This window comes from Phyllostomus discolor, chromosome 11 (assembly GCF_004126475.2).
Source record: "Phyllostomus discolor isolate MPI-MPIP mPhyDis1 chromosome 11, mPhyDis1.pri.v3, whole genome shotgun sequence".
NCBI classification, from domain to species: Eukaryota; Metazoa; Chordata; class Mammalia; order Chiroptera; family Phyllostomidae; genus Phyllostomus; species Phyllostomus discolor.
This window is the reverse complement of record NC_040913.2, coordinates 19,839,940-19,860,294: the sequence shown is the minus strand read 5'-3', so window position 1 is coordinate 19,860,294 and position 20,355 is coordinate 19,839,940. Positions and strand designations below refer to the sequence as shown.

Sequence of the window (20,355 nt, the reverse complement as noted above, 5' to 3'; positions counted from 1 at the left end):
GCCATCGAGAAATAATGGACATCTTAATGATATTTCATCTTCCGACCCATGAATATTGTCTATTTATTTCTATCTTCCTTAATTTTTCTTAGAATATTTTGTAGTTTTTAGTGTATAGGCCTTGACATCTTCAGTCAGATTTATCCTTAGGCATTTTATGTTTTTTTTATGCTATTATAAGTGGAAAGTGAAATTTCAGAAACACTCATTTTTGCTAATATATAAAAATACAATGAACTCTTATACATTGATCTGGTATCTTACAATCTTGCTTGAAAACTCTTTCTGGTAATGTTTTTGTAGATTCCTCAGATTTTTTACATAGATTACGATGTCGTCTGTGCATGAAGACAGATTTGCTGCTTTCTTTCCAGTGTAACTGTTTTTGTTTAACTGCCCGATGGCCCTGGCTGGAGTGCCTAGTCACTGTCTTGTTGCTGCCATCAGGGAAAAGCATTTGTCGTCTTTCACTGTCACGGATGCTGTTTTTGTAGATGCATTTTAGTGAGATCGAGGATGTTTCCTCCTGTTCCTAACTTGTTGGCAGTTGCTATGACAAACTGATGCATCCTCTATGCTTTATTCTTTGTCCATTGAAATTATTATATGGTTTTTCTATTTTAGCATATATACTAAGTTACACGATGTTTGAATGGTAAGCCAGCCTTTTCTTCCTGGGATAAACTCCACTTGGTAATGGTGTGGTACATCTTTTCTAGATGGTTGGACTCAATTTGCTAAAGTATTTAGACTTTTCGCTTCTATGTTCATAAGGGATATTGATCTTTAATTTCTTTCCCTGTAATGTCTGTGTCTGGTTTTTGTATCAGTAACACCGGCATCATAGGATGTCTTCGGATTTGTTTCTTCCTCTTCTGTTTCTCTGGAAGAGTTTGTGAAGAATTGGTGTGCTTTAAATATTTGGTAGAATTCAGTGCTGAAACCTTCTGGGTCTGGATTTTTCTTGTAGGTAGTTTTTTAAAAAATAATTTCCATCCTTTTACTTTTAACCTGTATGTTTGTATTTAAAGTGTATATGTTGTAGGGAGCATGTAACTGGGCCTTTTGTGACTCCATTAAAAATAAGGAGAGACTCATCCACATGCCCATTCAAAATTTTTCTCCCAAGTTTTTATTGGTTAGGATTGTGTACAGGGCTTGTGCTCACACCAGACACAGGGCAAACAGGAATAATGGGATTACTAGCATTGGCTCAGCCCGCGGCATCAGTCCTTAGGTGTGGTCTCCAGATGTCACCTGGGAACTTGTTAGACATGCAGGTTCTTTGACACCCTGCCCCCTCACCACAAACCTGCCTGTAAATCAGGTGTTCACAGTTGTTGTTTCATTAGGGCCTCTGAGAGATTTTGGTGCATCACAGATTGCGAACAACTGGCCTAGACTAACCTTTCCTTGGGGGTCTAGAGAGCTACCTAGTAATGGACAGTACACCGGGGCCTTCAGCAGGGTGGGGTCAAAGGGGTGGATGTACATGGGTAGGTGACAATCTTGTCCTAGTAGACCGAGGTGAGGCCCAGGAATATAAGTTTTTATCTAATCAGTATACTCTTGATGAGGGCAGGACTATGTCCATACTCTCAGGGAGTGATGCTATATTAGGGTTACTATTAAGTCGGCTAACTGGATGTTTTAGAATCTTCATCTGAAGTAGGAGTTAGCAAATTGTATCCTATGGGTGCATTGGGCCTGGTTTGTATGACTTGTCAGCTAGATTTTTTAAATTTTAAATTATCAAAAAAATCAAAAGAATACTATTTCATGACATGTGAAAATTACAGGAAATTCAACTGTTAATGTCTATAGGTAAAGTTTATAGGAACTTACACATTTACAAATCATCTGTGATGTTTTGGGGTGGCAATAGTAGAGTCGAGTGGTTGCGGCAGAGACTATGGCCCACACCCCAAATACTTACCAGCTGGCCCTTTACAGAAGAAGTTTGCCAACCCCTGACTTAAAGTAATTTACCAAAGAATAGTGTGTTCCGCAACCGTCTCGGATAACTGATACATTACCCTAAGAGGTGGGACTCCTGACTATAAACAGTGAAAGAGTGAATAACGGAGGATGGTACTCCAAGAAAGTGCACCCACTAGAATTACGGTAACTTTGTTGAAGGAGTATTACTCTAATGAGATTTGTAATTAGAATACAGCTTTATAAAGTAAGGTCAATTACTAGAGCCAGTGATTATGATTTCCTTTTTTCCTGGTTTTTTTTTTTTTTTACTTAACTGTTGGTTAATCCTCAAGATAAGCCTTTTTATGTAACCCTGTCACTGAAATTCTAAAATTTACCTTAGAACCATATACCAATGAAAGGAAATGCTTTTAAAAATATTTATTTATTTTTAGAGAGAGGGGGAGGGAGGGAGAAAGAGGAGGAGAAACATCAATGTGTGGTTGCCTATAACATGTCCCCAACTGCGGACCTGGCCTGCAACCCAGGCATGTGCTCTGACTGGGAATCAAACCAGCGACCCTTTGGTTGCCAGACTGGCACTCAATCCACTGAGCCACACCAGCCAGGGCAGAAATCTATGTTTTAACTTACATGGCCTTGTGGTTATTTTGAATCCTACCCATTATTATGTAATGGTATAGCTGCTGGAAGTCAATTCATCCTAAAACTTACCTTTCAAAGCTGCTTGTTTGGCTTTAATGAGAAACAAGCACTTACCAAATTTAGTATAGACTTTGACTAGAGAAGTATCTCATTATTTGAATGTTGAGAGAATCAACAGACAACTGACTTTCACTTTTAAAAAGCACATGAGATTTGCTTTGTTTGCTATGTCATGTTTCCATACATTAGCCCAAGTTCATGTAAGATTCTATAGCCAAGAGGAGATGAGAATGTTCATTTCTAGAAATGTAAGTGAGGCGGTCAGGTCGTCATGGTATCTGTTCAAGGTTAGTTCAGTAACAAAAGCCTCCAATCTCTGGCTCTCAGACACACTTTCATAGTTTTTTGGAGTCCTTCCCACCAAGCTACAGAAAGTGTCAAATTCTACTTGGGGATGTTTGCCTGTTAAAATAATTTTGTTAAACTAATCAAATGTGAGTTCTGTTTTGGTAGAAATTGTTAAATACATGTTACTTTTCTCTAGAAGGCCGGTAATCTCTATAAACCTGTATAATACCTATAATGTAGATTTCTCTCTTAAAGGTTGTACGTTGGCTCTTCAAAGACACTCTCCACGTCAGAGAAATCCCTGAGCCCGTTGCAGTGGTGCAGGCACGTCCTGGATAACCCGACGCCGGAGATGGAAGCCGCGAGGCGCTCCCTGTGCCTCAGGCTGGAGCAAGGTAATCAATCGCTCACCTACCCGTTTACGTCCTCGGACTCCTGGGAGCGTCCACTGTTTTTGCTGGTTTTTGGAGTGGACACATCGTGGGAAAACCTCACCCTGAGGCGTGACTATTGCATGCGATTCACATTACATGTATTACACGGCAGGGGTTCTTCATATAGAGTGAATTTTGTTTTGTGCTTGTTTTCAGCCATATTTTCAGCTTGTTTTAGTTTGCATTGTAAGGTAGGAATACGTGTTGTTTTTCTGTTTCTTCCTGTATGCAAATAGACCTTAAGCATGATGGGTCCGTTTTAAATTCTCTGGGGATGGTAACAAGGGTGTGTGGCTGAGTTTCAAGACAGGAAACTGAGGTTCCATTGGGACCCAGGTACTGACCATTTTGAGTTCTTTAAATGTTTAGCTGGATGTAAAGCTGCAAGTTCTAAAGTCATTTATAAATTGGGAAATAACCTTGTATTGTGCGTAGCATAAGTTAACTTACGGAGCTCAACAGAAGTTTAAGTTAAAACAATGAGACTATAATAAAAGGAAACACAGCAGAAAGGAATGCATAGTGCTCAGCTCCTTGCTATTCTGGTTACATAGACTACTTGATTAAAGCAGCATTCACCATATTTTGCTGTGTGTACTGTGCTCCTGGGTACACTGTGCTCTTGTGTATGGTGCGCACCCACATTTTTGGCTTAAACTTTCAGGAAAAAAATCTTTCATATTTTTTAATTCAATTATTTATTATTTTTTATATTCAGAAACAATGAAAACTGACTAATTGTATTCCAGGGTAGTATTCTCCATACAGATATCATTATTGCTTTCTCGTGACACTTTTAATGCATAAGCATAAATAAAAGAACTAAAAGCATTTCTCTAGATATGGAATTAGTACTACCCATGTGTAAAGCACATGCTTATTTTTCCCTCAAACATTTGGGCAAAAAGCGTGCATTATACACGGCAAAATGCTGGAGTTGGGCTTTGCTTGCCTGCTGACCTCGCAGTGTCTGTTTCATCACCTAGGACACGGTTTCTGTTCCACGGACTGCCCCTATCCACATGTCAGTTGGGTGTGAAAATGCAGGTTCCTGCCCCTTCCAGTCTAAATAGCAGGTAGATGGGAGCAGGGCCAAGGGGACCTGCACTGGCAGGGTCACCGGTGTGGCTCTTACGGACGCTGAAGTTCGAGAACACTGCCCGTGAAGCTCTTCAGGGTCACGACTGATTATAAAGTATTTGGACAAGATAAGACAAAGCATGATAGGTCACAGTTCTTGAGCTCTTAATTCTGTGATAGTCAGTATGTTAGGTTTTTGATGGCCTTCATTTTATTCGGTCTCACCACCCTCATCTGAAGTAGGTACTAGGCTTGCTTTTAGAGGTGAGAAAAGTGGAGTTCAGAGAAATTCAGAGGATTCTGAGGCCAGAGTGAAACCTGGGGGAGCAGAGCCAAGACGAGCCTGGGTCTCTGGGGTGACGAAGACTCTCCATAGCCTCTGCATCCTCTTCTGCTATTTTTTTTGGCACAGTCATAAGTAAATTTCATGAGAAATCTGTTTTAGATATTTGGGGAAGATCAAATCCCAAAAGCATGTTTTATTAACATTTTGATTCAAGTCAGTTATTTAGCAACAAAGTCGAAGACTGGAGTAGGAACAAAGGAGTATGTGGGTTAAGACTTGGGCAGCAGGTGCCGCCCTGGGAGAACTACCGTCTCTGAGTCCGGAGACTCCGGTCCTGAAGCTGCGTCCTCTTTCCCAGGAGGCCCTAAGCAAGCCACGTAAGCCCTCTGGACGCCTCTCTTCCGAGGTCGTGTGGACCATCCCCAGGTTTCTTATGCAAGCACCCCTGGATTCAAGGACTTTTTATATGTACATTTTTTAAATACATAGATTTGGCTTAATTTTATTTAAAATTCAAATGAAATTCAGAACTGCAGTTCTTTAGCTCAGGGGTCAACACAAGGGACCGGATAGTCAGAGTTTAGACTTTGAAGGCCACGTAATCTCTGCCGTCACTGGAGAGCAGCCCCAGATGCAGGCATGAATGAACAAGCCTGTGTTTGATAATAAATCTTTATCTGCCAGACATTGAGATTTGAACTTCATGTGATTTTTTTTCATGTGTTACAAATTAATGTCCTTTTTGTCTTTTTAAAGGATTAAAAAATGTAAAATCCATTCTTAGCGGGTGGGTGTTACAAAAATAGGGGCAGGTTGGATCTGGGCACTCAGGCCTCCTTTGCTGACCCCTGCTTTAGTTCATTTGCATACAGGGCACACTGACATGGAAGGTTGGTTTAAAAAAAAATGGAGAGGCTTTTGTTAAATTGGATGTAAATAATCCTAATTGTGGTGGCTTTTGAGATTTTAGGCTAAGAGCCTTATTATCTGATTTTACCTTCATTGACAGGGGGCTATAGCAGAATTGTGAGATTCCGAAGAAATGAATTGACAAGTTGCTGTTTTATTCATGATTTAATTTATTTAAATTTCATATAAGAGATGTTAAGCAGAGAACCAGCATTTCAAAGCCAAAATTAGTCCTTTGCTAAATTTGTATAGAAATCTAAATCCTCTTGCTGTGAGAATAATGCTTTTATTCCGAAGCTCCATAATCCCAATATGAGACAAGAAGTACCCAGCGGATTAGCTTATTCACTGGATGAATTTTTTTTGAAATGTATCTTTTATAAAGCAATATGGCTGTAGCTTAGGAAATGTTAGTCTTCTGGATACTATAAGGAAAATAGCAAGTTCCTGCCCCGTCCTCCCATGCCCATTTTATTACCTAGATGTAATTGTTTCACAAGAGCCATTTGTTTTGATACTGTCGTTTGCCTCTATTTATAAATGCCATGCCTATATGGCTGTCACTTGAATTGTCAACTTAAAACATTATCCGTTGGCTCTCTGCTATGGATGGTGAAGGCTTAATTTTTTTATAACACCCCCTGCAGCTTTTCACTAATCTTAGGATGTGTCGATTATGATAGAAATAGTCATATCTAAGCCACACGCTGTTTTATTATGTTTCTTTTCTTTGTCTTTTTGTTTTTCCTAGAGTTAATTGTAAAAACACACTTGATTTTTTTTTTGGTCTTTGTCATTAATTTATTCCCAAACACTCCAAGCAAATCATCTTTTGATATATAAAGCCACCAAGGCTTTTTTTTTTTAAACTAGTCGTCCTGGCAGTGCCCTCTGAATAGGTTCTCCGAGGGCCCCTGCTCAGCTGTCATGGCGGGACTTCCATTTGCTCTCATCCTGGGAATCCTCCTGTTCTCTCTTCAGTGTTGTCTCACCTGTTTCCTAGAGGCAGAGACTTCCTTTCCTTTATATTCCTTCTTTTATAGAATACATTCTTCTGTTGCTTTTGGGGGAGTAGGAAAGTATACAGGATATGTGGGAGGCAAACTTTGAGAACCCCGTATGTCTGAAAGTGCCTTTATTGTACCCTCACTCTTACACTTGCTTGTCTTTTGGACTAGGTATGGAATTCTAGGTTAGAAACCATTTCCAACAGGGTTTAGAAGGCATTTTTTCCCATTATATTTTAGCTTTAGGCTTGCTTTTGAAGTCCCGTTTCATTCTCGTTTCTGATTCTTGTGACTTTTTTTATTAACTCCCCAGGTATTTTAGAATCTTTTCTTCCTGGTATTTTGAAATTTCATTTCTGTGCTAGACCATTAGTAGGCAACCTGGAAACCTAAGCTTTGCAAAATTTCAAGCAGTTTTTCTTTGTAATTCTCCCCTCCCCTCCAGTGTTCTTTGTTCTCTCTTTCCAGGTTCTCCTTTTAGTCAGACGTCAAATCTCCTGGATCCATGTTCCTAGTTATTATTTTTCTCTTTTATTTTTGATTTTTTTGATGTTTTCCTTTCTTAGAGATTTAAAAAACCCTTGTAGTTCTAAACTCCTTTGTTGCATATTTATTAAGTACCTCCTTTGTGCCTGGCACCATTGTGGTAATGGAGATACAGTAGTGGTCCAAACAGATGTTAAGTCCCTGCCCTCACTGAGTCAGCCCTCTAGTATGTACTGACTTCTCACTTATGGCTTCTGTTGTTTTGCAGGGTGCACTTATTTGGGTAAAGTGTCAAATCTTGCAGCTTTCTGTTTCGGTTTAAGTAACGAAACCTGTCTTTGAGAAAAGCAGGAGAGGAGCCGCTGTTTTCGGGGGGGAGGGAGCCCAAGGGCATTCTCAGTAGACTTTGAAATAGTTGTAGTCCTGTTTTGGCTTCACTGTGGAATCCCTCCTCCTCTGTGTCACACATTGCACCTTCGACTCTGCAGCCTTTCTGGGTTCTTGTCGGCTTATCCCCCACTGTGGGCCCTGGGAGCAGTGAATGCTGAAACCCAACCCTGTTACTTAGTGTTTACCTGTCTTTTCATTTATGAGTGAAATGACTCGACTTAGTCTGTTAGGGTCTCCTCTCCTATTCAGACTTCACCTGGGTTTATAGGACTTTAAGTTTAGCTGCCATTCTAGCGTGGGCTTGTGAGAGAATAGACAAGAATTCTTATTTAGTCCTCCATATCGAAGAATTCGTACTGGCTCCCAATTAAGGGGGTCCTTTGTCAAAGATAGCTAATTAACATACATTAAAATTACAATTTTAACTTAAACTTTACTCGCAGCATAAATATTTAATTGGAACAATGTGCACATTCTGTATTTTAGAAGTTTCAAGTAACTCTGTAATAAAGCATTTTCTTTTTTATGTAGACTTCATTTCTCTCTTGAACACTCAGCATTTTCAGGAAATAACTGTTTTTGAGCATTTTCTTTGAGACCGGGTCTGTTTCCCTTCACTGGTGTGTACGTTTGTACCCAAGGACAGGGACTCTGTTTTGTTGGTCACCGCAGCTAGAAGGGCATCTGGCCTGTCATATGTGTTGCTGCTAAAATAAATGAATATTTAATTGTTTTTGAACCCAGTGTCACAGTGCCTACTGTTATCATTTCAGTTTGAGTTTCCAACATTTTAAGCGAGATAGAGTCTTTGTACCACTTTCCTTACTAGCCATCTTTTTCTTCCAGAAGACAGATGGGCATGGCTTGAAGTATCAGCTTGGAACATTGTTTTCCCATTCACAATGCTTAATGTAAAATAATGGTTCTTACTTATTTTACTGCACTTTGTTGCAGAATGGTCAGTGGTCGTATACATTCCATGCATGTACAGACTGTTTGGTAAGACCACCTGCCGCCATGACAAGGAGCACTTAGGGCTTAGATTCGAAGAAGGGTCCAGTCATCCTGTCCTGCTCTGTCTCGCTCACACACTCACTCTTTTACCGAAGGGGACAGGGCAGTGTTCCTCCACGGTAGCCCGGGCTTCAGATAAGGTGCTGCTTCTAGAGAGCAAATAGTTCAGATATTCGGTTTCTGTTTTTGACCCTGATGTTTTGAGGGTGAAAATTACTCATAAATTAAAGATTAATTCCCTGTAGAACATGTGGAGAGGGGCCATAGCTGTGAGGAGCCCAAGTGTATGTAGTGGGTGGACCTTGTGTATATATACCCTCTGGCTCCGTGGTCTTCAATCCTCTTCTTATTCCCTCTTATACCCCAGGAACTTGGCCTCTGCTGTTTTCCTGGTTACAAATTAGCTCCTTCCTGCTTGAGGAGGAGGCCCCTGCAGGAACGCACCCAAGTAAGAATTTGTCAGGCTCAGTTTCGGTAGGTAGACCTGGCAGCATTTCTCTTCAAGGGTGTCTCTAGTGGTGTGGCTGCTGATGAGCTCTTCTGGATTGTAACTTCTGGAAGGACCTCTGGCTCTCTTCTTGCTGCCTCCATTTTTGATTTGGGAGGTCCTCAGAGAGCCTTCATGTTGCCCCTGACGACTGTGACTGGGCTCTAGGTAACAAAACTTGGCAAGTTATGGGGGAGTGTATGGGAAGTGTTTTGTCTTGAGGTTGTGAGAACAGGCTTATTAAAACCCTGCTCTTCTGAAAGTTTGTTTTTCTGAAGACAGGGGAAGTAAGTGATGTTTTGTGAGATTTAATTTTATAGGGAGATAGTACAGGGTGTTACAGGGTGATAGTACAGGGAGATAGGGTGTTATAACTGTTCTAAGGTATCGCTAAGAGAAGTGCTTTGTCTTCGCAGCTACAATTTTGCAAATTGGTTAAATGTGTGTGTAAGTTATTTTTTGTGTAAGGTATATGAGGTGTATATTCTTACAGATGACTGGTATATGTGTTTAATACCCTTAAATTCTCATAGGGAAATTAATTGAATATTAACTAAATTAACTGGAAACTTTACTGTGGATCCCAACATTATTTTCCCTTTTCCAAACTGGTTTTTTAATTCCAAGTTTCATAATTTATAAAGTCTTACATATCAAATAGTCAAAGCAGGCAAATCACTTAAGCTTTTTCTATCTCTTTTACCTTTATATTTATAGAGTTTAAGAGATTAAATAAAGGCGTTTACAAAGTAGACATAGTAAAGGCTTAAATTTCAGATCTCTTTCCTAATATATTTGAATAAAGTAATTGGCTTTTTTGGATAATATACAGAAAGTAACATTAAAAGTAAAATACTTGCTGAAAGTTAAATATTCTGGTACTTCTAAATCTGCAGCCTATTGGTTTAAAATTAATTAAGTTCAGAATTATAGTTTATCCCCCCAACACTAAACCCTCATGTGAATATGCAATATTAGACAAAACTCAGTATCTTGGTTGTTTCTTCTCTTTTGAAAATGGTCCTAACAACATTCAATATTTTCTATTTGGAAGCAATAGTTGCCTGTACCTTAATTTCATTTTTAATTGCTCCCAAACATGTTTTAAGTTGTGAACGTTTGTTTTTTTTGTGATTTATTAATTTGACTACATTTCAGTTCCTTAGAATCCAGAGCAAAGAAAGTCATTGAACATTTGGTGTTGTAAATGGCATCCGAGAAGGCAAGCCAGGAAAAAGAATCACATGGCGGTGCTCATTAAAACGTTAGTTCTGAGGGTGGGGGTTTGCGTATTGCTCTCCCCTTCCCAGTGCCTGGAATAGTTCCTCTCACACTGTAGGTGCTGAATGCTAATTACCCAGTGAACCAATATGGTGGAAGAGTTGTTGGTCTAGCAGTTCGAGTTGGTGCCTATAATGCCTCATGCCGACTTCACTGTGCAATTAGGAGCATGCCAACTTGTTTCCAGTGTTTTGCTTAGTAAGTGGGCACATTTAACAGATTTCACAGAGCTATTGTAAAGATTTCAGGAAATGTCAAATGTGAAATTACATACTTTGAAAAATGTAAAGTGCTATAAACGGAGACACATTTCTGATAACAGTTCTTTTATAGTTTATTTTTTAAAGCCTTCATTATTTTTTTAGAGAGAGGGGAAGGGAGGGAAAAAGAGGAAGGGACTGTTAGTGCCAGGGGGAAGCATTGATTGGCTGCCTCTCACACGCCTACTCCACAACCTGGGACCTGGCATGTGCCCTGAACGGAAATTGACACAGGGACCTCTGGGTTTGCAGGATGGTGCCCAACCCACTGGGCAACACCAGTCAGGGCCGCTGTTCTTTTTCAAATTATATTTTTTAAATTTATTTGATTTTAGAGACAGAAAGTGGGGGGGAGGAGAAAGAGAAATATTGATTTGTTGTTCTACTTATTTATGTAGTCATTGGTTCATGCTTGTATGTGCTCTGACTGGGGATCAAACCTGCAATCTTGGCGTGTCAGGAGGACGCTCTAACCAACTGAGCTGCCCAGCCACGGTCCCTAATATACAGCTCTTTATTTAGAAATGAAACCAAAAATACAGGGAATCATCTTTGTTTAGCTATTTATACTTTATAGAAAACTAATAGCATTTTTTTCTTTAGGGGTTATCTATTTTCTCTATAAATATATTTGTTGGAGTAAGGAGTCTCAAATTGAAAAGTTTTATGAGTGAAGTTTATTCAAGAATAGTAGAAAATTCAAGACAACTTCGTTTGTCTCTTCTGTTTCTTCTCAGATCTGTATGTGTTCCATTTCTGACATGCTTTTCTGTATTCTTCCCCACTTTCCCTACCCCTTTAGATTATAAGTAACAAACACCCACAGAACTTTCATAGATAGCATTAAGTCACACGATAACCTAAATTGGAATAAGACTAATAATCTAGAGTCTTTGCTAAAGTCCAGGTCATGAGGCTGGGATGTTAAATAACCAAATAATGATCAAAAGCTTATCTAAGTAATTTGAAACACCCAATATGTGGCTCAGTTAATTTGGGGCCAGTTAATAAAAGCTTATCTCGCCTTAAGATACTTGAATGTCCATAACTATTGAATCAGGACAGGTCACATTTGGGGAGTGTGGGTGTAGTTTTCACAAATAGTGTAGCCCTGCTCAATCGCTATCTTGGGTCATGTTTCCCTGTGACTGTCTCTCATGTCCTCTGGGATCACGCTCAGCAAATGTGAGTAGATGCTACTTCGTTATTGAGTTTTTCTTGATCTTCATATGATACCAGTTTCCATTCTTGTCTCGGTTGTTATGATGGAGTGTTTCTCTCTAATTTTAGCCAATGAAGAAGAGAGTTGTTGACTAATTCATGCTCTGAAGGCGGCCTTTTCATTTGTAACAGCCACAGATTGAACTGAGACATTAAGAAGCTTGCTTAAGTGTCTGTCTCCTGGAACCTGTCCAGTCTCTCCTTGCGTGGCCCGAGATGCTATCTTCATCAGTTCATGTTTCCAGTCTTGAGGTGCTCTGTCAAATTTGGAACACAAAATTAAAACTCAGTCTGTGCAGTTCATTTTAGGTGAGCTTTGTAAAGGATTCCCTTTCTCAGCAGAAAGATGACCTGGAACCATACTGAAATGTTTGTGTAGAGATGTGGTCTCTTGACATTTGCTGCTGTTCGCATGTCCTGGAAATCGAAGACACGTTTTCATGGCCGTGAGCTTCTGTCACATGTTTTCTTTGCTCTTACGTTCAGAATAGTCCTAATGCATTTGTTTCACTCTCAGAAATGTTATTTAGTACAGAGAGTGACAAATAATTGAGATTGTGTTCCTATGAAATTTACAGTTTCTGTTTTATGTTTCAGTGTAGTTGTGTTTGTTTTGTCTTTTTACCATGATTAGGAAGGTGTCACAATAAGCAATAACTTGTGAAAGTGCATAATGTTTGTTATAATGAATGTATAATTGACATGCTACTTTGTTACCTTCCTCAATAAGGAAAAAATAAAGCAATAGAAATTCTCCCAAAGCGGTTGTTACTGCTTTTGTATGCTACTCTGATGATTGATTAAATTCCCCTCCATGGCAGTGAAAATTTATTTTGGTAGATCATGCCTGTTACTTGGGACGTACGTGTCTGAAAGAGAATCAGTCAGTTTGTGTAAGAATTTATAGACTGCCCTTTTCTGAAATATCGGGCCCCAATCAAAGACGATCCCCATGCTAGATCTTGGAGTGAATGTACGGAGTGCTTGCTGGTGCAGGCACGGTGCTGCACACCACGGGTACAGTGGCGAGACAGACTCCAGTCTGGTTTTGGAGTATGCAGTGGAGTCAAGAAACATTGTAAATAGAGCAGTTCTTGTTCTTTTTATTCCCCTTTCCCTTAAACAAGCGTGATGCTAATGCACCTGAGTCTGAGGGCTGTGGCCAGGAATGACATGTCGGCGAGTCAGGAAGAGATCAGCAGGTGCTTCTGTGGGCACGGGGTGGGAGAACAGTCCGGAGCACAGGACCAGCGTGTGCAAAGGCCCCGAGATGGGACGAGACTCATGATGTGAGAGGAACTGGCAGACCACTGTGGAGGGAGTTGAATGGAGGGAGAAAGCATGAACTGAGTGGCTCTAAATGAAACTAGAGAAGTATACAGGGTTTTCAAAGTGGTTAAGGATTCTGGATTTTATCTTAAGATGATTGGGAGCCCTGTGAATGGATTTAAGCAAAGAAATGACATGATTCTAGACAGGAAAGCTACAGGGTATTGCCTGAAATGTCTTATGTGGCGGAGCCTTTGTTGAAATATGGAAAGATGTGGAGAGTGAAATAGTGATTTTAGAAATTCTTTGGAATGTGAGTAAAGTTAGACTTTTAGCATTTTTTAAAACTTTTTTTAAGATTTTATTTATTTATTTTTAGAGAGAGAAGGGAGGGAGATAGAGAGAAACATCAATGTGTGGTTGCTGGGGGTCATGGCCTACAACCTAGGCATGTACCCTGACTGGGAATCGAACCTGTGACACTTTGGTTCACAGCCCACACTCAATCCACTGAGCTACTCCAGCCAGGGACTTTTAGCATTTTTAGGGGGATTCTTTAATTTATATAAACTTGGAAATACTTTCTTCTGCTTTTCTCAGTAATATTTTGAATTTCTTCCATCCCTCCCTCCTTCTCTCCCTCCCACCCTCCTTTCTTTCTTGCTAGGGGAAGGGAAGGAGAAAGAAAGGGAGAGAAACATCGACTGGTTGTCTCTCTTAGATGCCCCAACTGGGGTCCAAACCTGCCACCCAGGTATGTGCCCTGACCAGGAATTGAACTGGTGACTTTTCACTTTGTGGGATGACGCTCAACCAACTGAGCTACACCAGAATATTGGTCAGGGCAATATTCTGAACTTCTTGGGTGACTTAATGTGAGAATGGTAGCTTAAAATGTGGCCAGACTCTCCGTGATTCATAAGGCTTTTATATTCTCATTTATTTAGAATACATGGAGCTTTAAAACTTTATATAGTAACATGTTTCATGTATTTTGAGTTGGAGCTGTTGTCAGTTTCTATTTGTGAGTTTAATTTTTTGCCACTGTCATAGCTGTAAGATTGCATTTCAAGGAATGGTGTGTGTGTGTGTGTGTGTGTGTGTGTGTGTGGTGTGTATGGGGGGTGTGGTATAAAACATGTTTTTGGAAATTCAGATTTATAGTGGTGTTGGGTGTGTGTTCATGTGCGTGTGTGTGTATAGTACATGCTGTGTGATTGTTTGTGATCTTCATTTTCAGGTAAGGAATGCCGGATCAGTAGAAGGCTATGCTAAGCAGTGGGAGCTGCTAACATGTGCCACAGATGATGACTGCAGGTGGTGGAGATGTCTAGTTTGAGGATAGAACGAGATGCCTATTTTTTTTAATCATCACCCAAGGATATGTTTATTGATTTAGAGAGAGAGAAAGGGGTGTGTGGGGGGTGGGAGAAAGAAACTTCAATCAGTTGTCTCCCATATGTCCCCTGACTGGGGATCAAACCATAACCTTTTGGTGTATGGCACAATGATCTGACTGACCAACGGAGCTATCAGGCCAGGGCGGAGACACCTGATCTTTGAGGAGAGATCTGAGTGTGAGATTTCTACCCCTGACTGCAAAGCAGAGCTCACGGTAACTGCAGATACCCACATTGGACTGGGCAGGGGCTGGGAGGAGGGGTAGATGGGCTTCTAAAGCAGCCCACCCAGGGATAAAGGCCTCCTTCCTTTGCACTGTGCAGGTCCTCAGCCACTCCGCTGTGGCCCACGCCTGCACCACGTGGAAAGTGTGCTGTGGACTCACCCACCCTGTACATTGTGCCTGTGTTAGTTTTCTCCTAGGAGGTAGAGGCCCATGGGGGTAATACCTATGTCGGTGCAGAGGACACGCAAGCTCGTTACCTCTAAGATGAACTTAGTTTTTACTCATAAATATAAACCAGCAACAAAATCTGACTTTTTGGGAAAAATATAACAGCAATAAATAAATAAATAGCAACAGACTTTGTAGGAAATGAGTACCTGGGAGTATAGAGAAATTATGTGCTCAGAGTTAGGACAGTAATACACTTTTTAAATCTGCACCAAGGACATGCTTACTGATTTTAGAGGGGAGGGGAGGGAGAAAGGGAAGGAGAGAAAAATCCGTTAGTTGCCTCTTGCACACATCCTGACTGGGAATGGAACCTGCAACCCAGGCATGTGCCTTGACTGGGGATTGAACCTGTGACCTTCTGGTGTATGGGATGATGTTCCAACCAACTGAGCCACACCATCCAGGGCAGTGATATACTTTTAAAACAAGAATGGGTTGCTGGGAAAATAAGCAGTCAAATAATTTTTTAAGTCACTTTTAACTTCCTGAAAACCCTTAAAAAATGAACAGGGCTAAAAACCAAGCTGCTCACCTGATTTAGGCAAAGGAATCTCCCCAAAAGAGAAGAGAGAAAATAGAGAAGCTAGGGGACAGAGGACACATCCAGAACCTCTCATTTGAAACAGGCTTAGAAGCAGGAACAGATAGTTGGGAGGAAGGAAGTATGAATTAATAACAGGAAAACTTCTTTGAGCTGAAGAAAGGCAAGTCCTCAGCATGAAGTAGAATAGATGAGAAAAAGACCTGCATCTAGACGTCCTGGTTGAGTTTCAGATTTTCTGGTTGAGTTTCAGATTTTCTGAAGTTAAAGAGAAAATCCTAAAAATGTTCAAAGGAAGAGAGAGGCTATCTACAATGGTAATGGACCTCAGATATTTCATAAGCAATACTGGATGCTAGATGAAAAATGAGTGTTTTCTTCAAAGTTTTGAAGGAAAGTTATTTTCAAACTATAGTTTTGTACGTAGGCAAGTTAAAAGTTGTGGAGCAAATGGCAGGGGTTTTTGGTTCTGCAAAGATTTACGTTTACTTTGTGCCCCTATCTTGATGGCGGAAAAGTATAAGGGAAAAGACCCACGAGGTCTAGAGAACGTTGGCCCCCAGATGACCCAGGAGGGGCGAGGAGAGATGGAGGAAGAAAGAGCGCGGGAGCTGCAGGCCTGTGGTGCTCCTCACTGGCGATGAGGGTGCGGTGCCAGCAATGGCTTTTCTTCCCCGTGGTCCTTTTCCAGCAGCACCCAGTGCTTCGTTCGTGATACTCATCGCATCAAAACCCTGAAAAGCCACGTTTGTGTGGTGCGCCATCTCAGGATCGCTTTAAAATTGCCATAATCACAACTGTAGAATGGAATGGAAATGCAATGAGCCTTGATGATGTGAAAATAGAATTGTCAAGTTCTAGAGATGAGGTGGCAGGAAGGAGAGTGTGTGCATACTAACGGGCTGATCTTTTCACTGCGGGAAGTGGGCTGCTGAGGTTGTCTCCTTAAAGCGTTATAGACGCTGCTTATGTAATTGCCTCCCAATTCTAAGACAACTCCTGGAAAGTGAGTCTGGCTGTTTTAGACTTTTATGTATAGTTTAATGTTCTTCTTTGTGTAGGTATTATAATAAAATCATGAAAGTAGTTAGTTTTAGGCTTTCTGCCCCCAAGAAAGGTGTCCTTTTTTTTGGTCAAAACTCTTAAATTTATGTTTACTTTCTACTACTTTTTAAGATTGGTGGGTCAGAGGCCTTTTCTGCCACTGCGATATAAGCACATGCGTGTGTCCCTTACTGAAAGAAGAGTGTTATAGAAAGTATTGTCCACATTTCATTTCTATCACTCTTCTATTGAGTAACTTCTGGTGCAACCTGATAGCGCACTGGGCTTGGATTTTCCATCACAGCATACATGGTCAAGGTCAGGGGACACTTAGTGGTTATCTAGTCTACCCTTAGTTTCTGGAGGTGGGGAGGGGGACCTATTACTTGCAGGCACAATATCATCTAGCCTGTTTCTCCATCGAATTAAATTCTGTAGCATCTTTCTTAACCGATCCCGGTCTTGTAATATAGAACTTGGAAGTTATTCTAGCTGGTTGTCCCAGCTAGCTTGCATTGTGGCTGGAGTCTCATTGAAAGCAGCCGTCTGGAACCTGCATGAGCACATCACGTGGTTGATGGGTTATCAGGTCACTCTTTCCTTGTTCCTTTTGGTTAAGTCATTACATTCGCACATTCTTGTCACATTCTGTGGCTCTTTTTTTTTACTGTCCTTAAATTTGGTTAAACGTTAGCAGTCAGGCCTAAGGGGAAATTTGCTTTTATAAAAGGGAATTTTTAAGCATGCTTTTGAAGTGTAATTACTACTAAAGTAGTTTTTTTTTAATTTCCCTTATTAACCGCAGGTGGGAAGTCGGATGATGAGCCAGGTGACGCTGCAGAGATCACTCTGCTCCTGGACACCACGGTATTTGGTCCATGGGGTCACAGCTTGTCTTCATTTGACCGGCAATTAAGTAAACACCAGTTGACAGTCCTGAGAGTTTTCCCCTTTCCAACTCTCACTTTTCAACTTCACTTTTAGACCATTGTCCTGGTTAGAGAAGACCCGCAGGAGGACCCAGCCGTGGGAGAAGAGCTTTCGGCATGTGGCCTCGGGGCTGGTTAAGGGCTGAGAAGTAGAAGAGGTTTAATGCTTTAGTTATGTTGACTAGATGCTTTCGCCAGCAAGACTGCTTTGTTAAGTAAGATCTAGGAAGTATTTGACACACTAAATTCAGATGAAGAACTACTATAAACCTCTGATCCCTGTGGAATAAATGTTATTAAGCAGTACTCTTCGTGGTGCAATTTTGTAACTTTCACTGAACAAAGGATTCATTTATCTGCCAATCATTGGAGGTATATAATCCCTGAGTTACTTTCAAACTTAATATATTTTAAAACTTAATCCTAATGTGGAAAGTGACTTTCTTGATTAGCTCTAGGTATTATTCAAATGGATATATGAACTCTTTTACTAGATGTTTCTTAAAAGTGGTATGAAGCCATATTTTTACAAATTATTACATTTTGAATGCAACTCAGAGTTGAACTGCTGAGTATCTACAGTGTTAAGGGGCTGTAAGTGAATGTATATCATTGCTACTAATATTAAATCATGACATTTGTCATCGTAAGTTGAATGTGCCAGAACTGTGGGAAAAGATGCACGTTAACCCAATAGATTTTTCTAGCTGTAGTTTGAGGATTAACCCCTGACTTGGGGGTTATGACTAACTTATCCTGATTAAATACTCCCTAAGAGTGCCAGTTAGGAATATCATTTACTAGTTCCTCAGCTCTTTTCCTGGTATGAATATTCTGGCAAATGCATCACAGTTAAATCCTCTTTACTTTGTGTATGCCTGGGAAAGAACACTATAAACACCTGTTTCAAAGTAATAGCGGGACTTCCTAGATCCCATATGCTTATTTATCAGGGCATGGAGAGCTGGGGAGAAATTAATGCTACTCAGGTTTACCCGGTAAAAATAGTGGATCAGATAAGCTGCCAGCCATATGTTACTATGAACAGGGGGCTTGCTCAGGTCGGAGCCAAGTCAGCAGTGTTTACTTAATGTAAACATGTAGCCTCTCCAGAAAACCTATACCTCAGTCTATGCAGAGTTTATGAGAGTGAACCAGTGAAATACTATCTCTGCCTGAGGTCATTAAGTCCTTCCTTCAAGCTTAGCCCAAACATCTGAATGCATCAATGTCCAAGCATCCCTGTAGGTTCCAGGTATGAAAAGATGTAGTGTGATCACCTAGGAAGTTTATAGTAGAAAGGCTGGTTGTGAAAAGTAAGGTCTTCCTGCCTTGGTGGTTTGTGGGTTTAGGTCAGAATGCTATAGTCTGGATTATACTTCCTGCCTATGTAAAGAAGAATTAAAAGTCTTAAAAGAGCTGATGTCCCCCATCCCTTTACTGATCTCGGACCACTCTGTAACTAGTGTGAGTAAAGGGCCATGTAGCTGAAATCCTCCAATTGTTTGACTTAGAACTGAGGGCTGCCTGCCTGTTGCATAAAGAAAGGATAAAAGCAGAAGAAGTGAACGTTTGTTACTCTCCCCTTGCTTCCTTTTCCCTTATTGTCTAGGACTCTGGTAAAGAATCAAAGATATGATGTCAGCTTGTGGTTTTGAAGAAACCATAGTTCTCAAAAATGTGGCATTTGGGACATTTGTTTCCTCTGAAATTTGTTTCCTTTGTGTAAATAAATGAGAACAGTTGACCTCGTCTGATCAAATTGTGGAAAGCTCAAAGTTCAGTACTTTGTCTCTGAGTTGGTAATGTCTGAGGAAAGACTAAGTTCGTGAAATTGTCTAGATAAGATACATGCACCCCTGTGTTCATCGCAGCATTTTTCACAGTAGCCAAGGTGTGGAAGCAACCTAAACGCTCATCAGTAGATGATTGGATAAAGAGGATGTGGTACACATATACAAATGGAATATCACCTGACTATAACCAAGAACGACATCTTAACCATTTTTGACCACCTGGATCGATGGACCTAGATTATGCTAAATGAAGTCAGTCAGAGAAAGACAAATACCATATGATTTCACTTATATGTGGAATCTGAAGAACAAAATAAATGAGCAAATAAAACAAATAGACACATAGATACTGAGAACAGACTGGCTGTTGCCAGAGGGGAGAGGGGTCGGGGGGATGGGTGAAAAGGGTGAAGGGATTAAGAAGTACAAGTTGGCGGTTAGGAAACGGCTGTGGGCATGCAAAGCTCAGCACAGGGAGTGCAGTCAGTGATCCAGCAGTGAACCCTGTGTGGTGCCAGGTGGGCGCTCCAGTTATCGGGGAGACCACTTTGTAAGTTACGTAAATGTCTGACCACCGTGCTGAACACCTGAAACTAATATTGCAGGCCGGCTGTAATTGGGAGAAAGAACATAATGGATGAAGCATGCCCATTTTTTTGAGAGGACAGGTTAAACTACCTAAGAATTAGTAAAAATAGTGGAAAATTTCTGCATTCTGCCCTTTCCCATGTGGCTTCTAGAACATTTTTCCTCAGCATTTATGGAATGTTTTTGCTATAGTTTATAACATTTCAGTAGTTGTTTAAAACAGCTTCATAGCTTGAGGGAGCACACAGCCAAGCTTTGCCTTACACATACCACAGCCTGGTGCCCTCTGACAAACCCCTTCTTTCCGTTGAGTACACCGACACACTAAGGTGTCACCTTGTCATGCTCAGCTCTCAGGATGGGCATGTGACGGGATGGAGACGGGAGCTCTGTCATCTAGATTTGTAGTCTGCTGCCCTGGTAGTCTGCTCGTGGGCTTTATTACAGTAGGTTGTGACACTCGCACTAAAGAAGTATGCCGTCAGCCACCGCTGTTGTGTCTCCACAGCTGGCATGCCCTTGCGGGAGAATTCTACTCCTG

General features: G+C 40.8%; 1 protein-coding gene across 2 annotated transcripts in view; it reads left to right on the top strand.

Moving 5' to 3' along the window:
* SLAIN1 (SLAIN motif family member 1) overlaps positions 1 to 20,355 on the top strand; it is a 57,858-nt gene that overhangs the window by 10,491 nt on the left and 27,012 nt on the right. For both annotated transcript variants that reach the window (XM_028526639.2, XM_036011251.1), the window contains exon 2: positions 3,190 to 3,329. In XM_028526639.2, the coding sequence (XP_028382440.1) occupies positions 3,190 to 3,329 (140 nt within the window). The remainder of the gene's footprint in view (positions 1 to 3,189; positions 3,330 to 20,355) is intronic.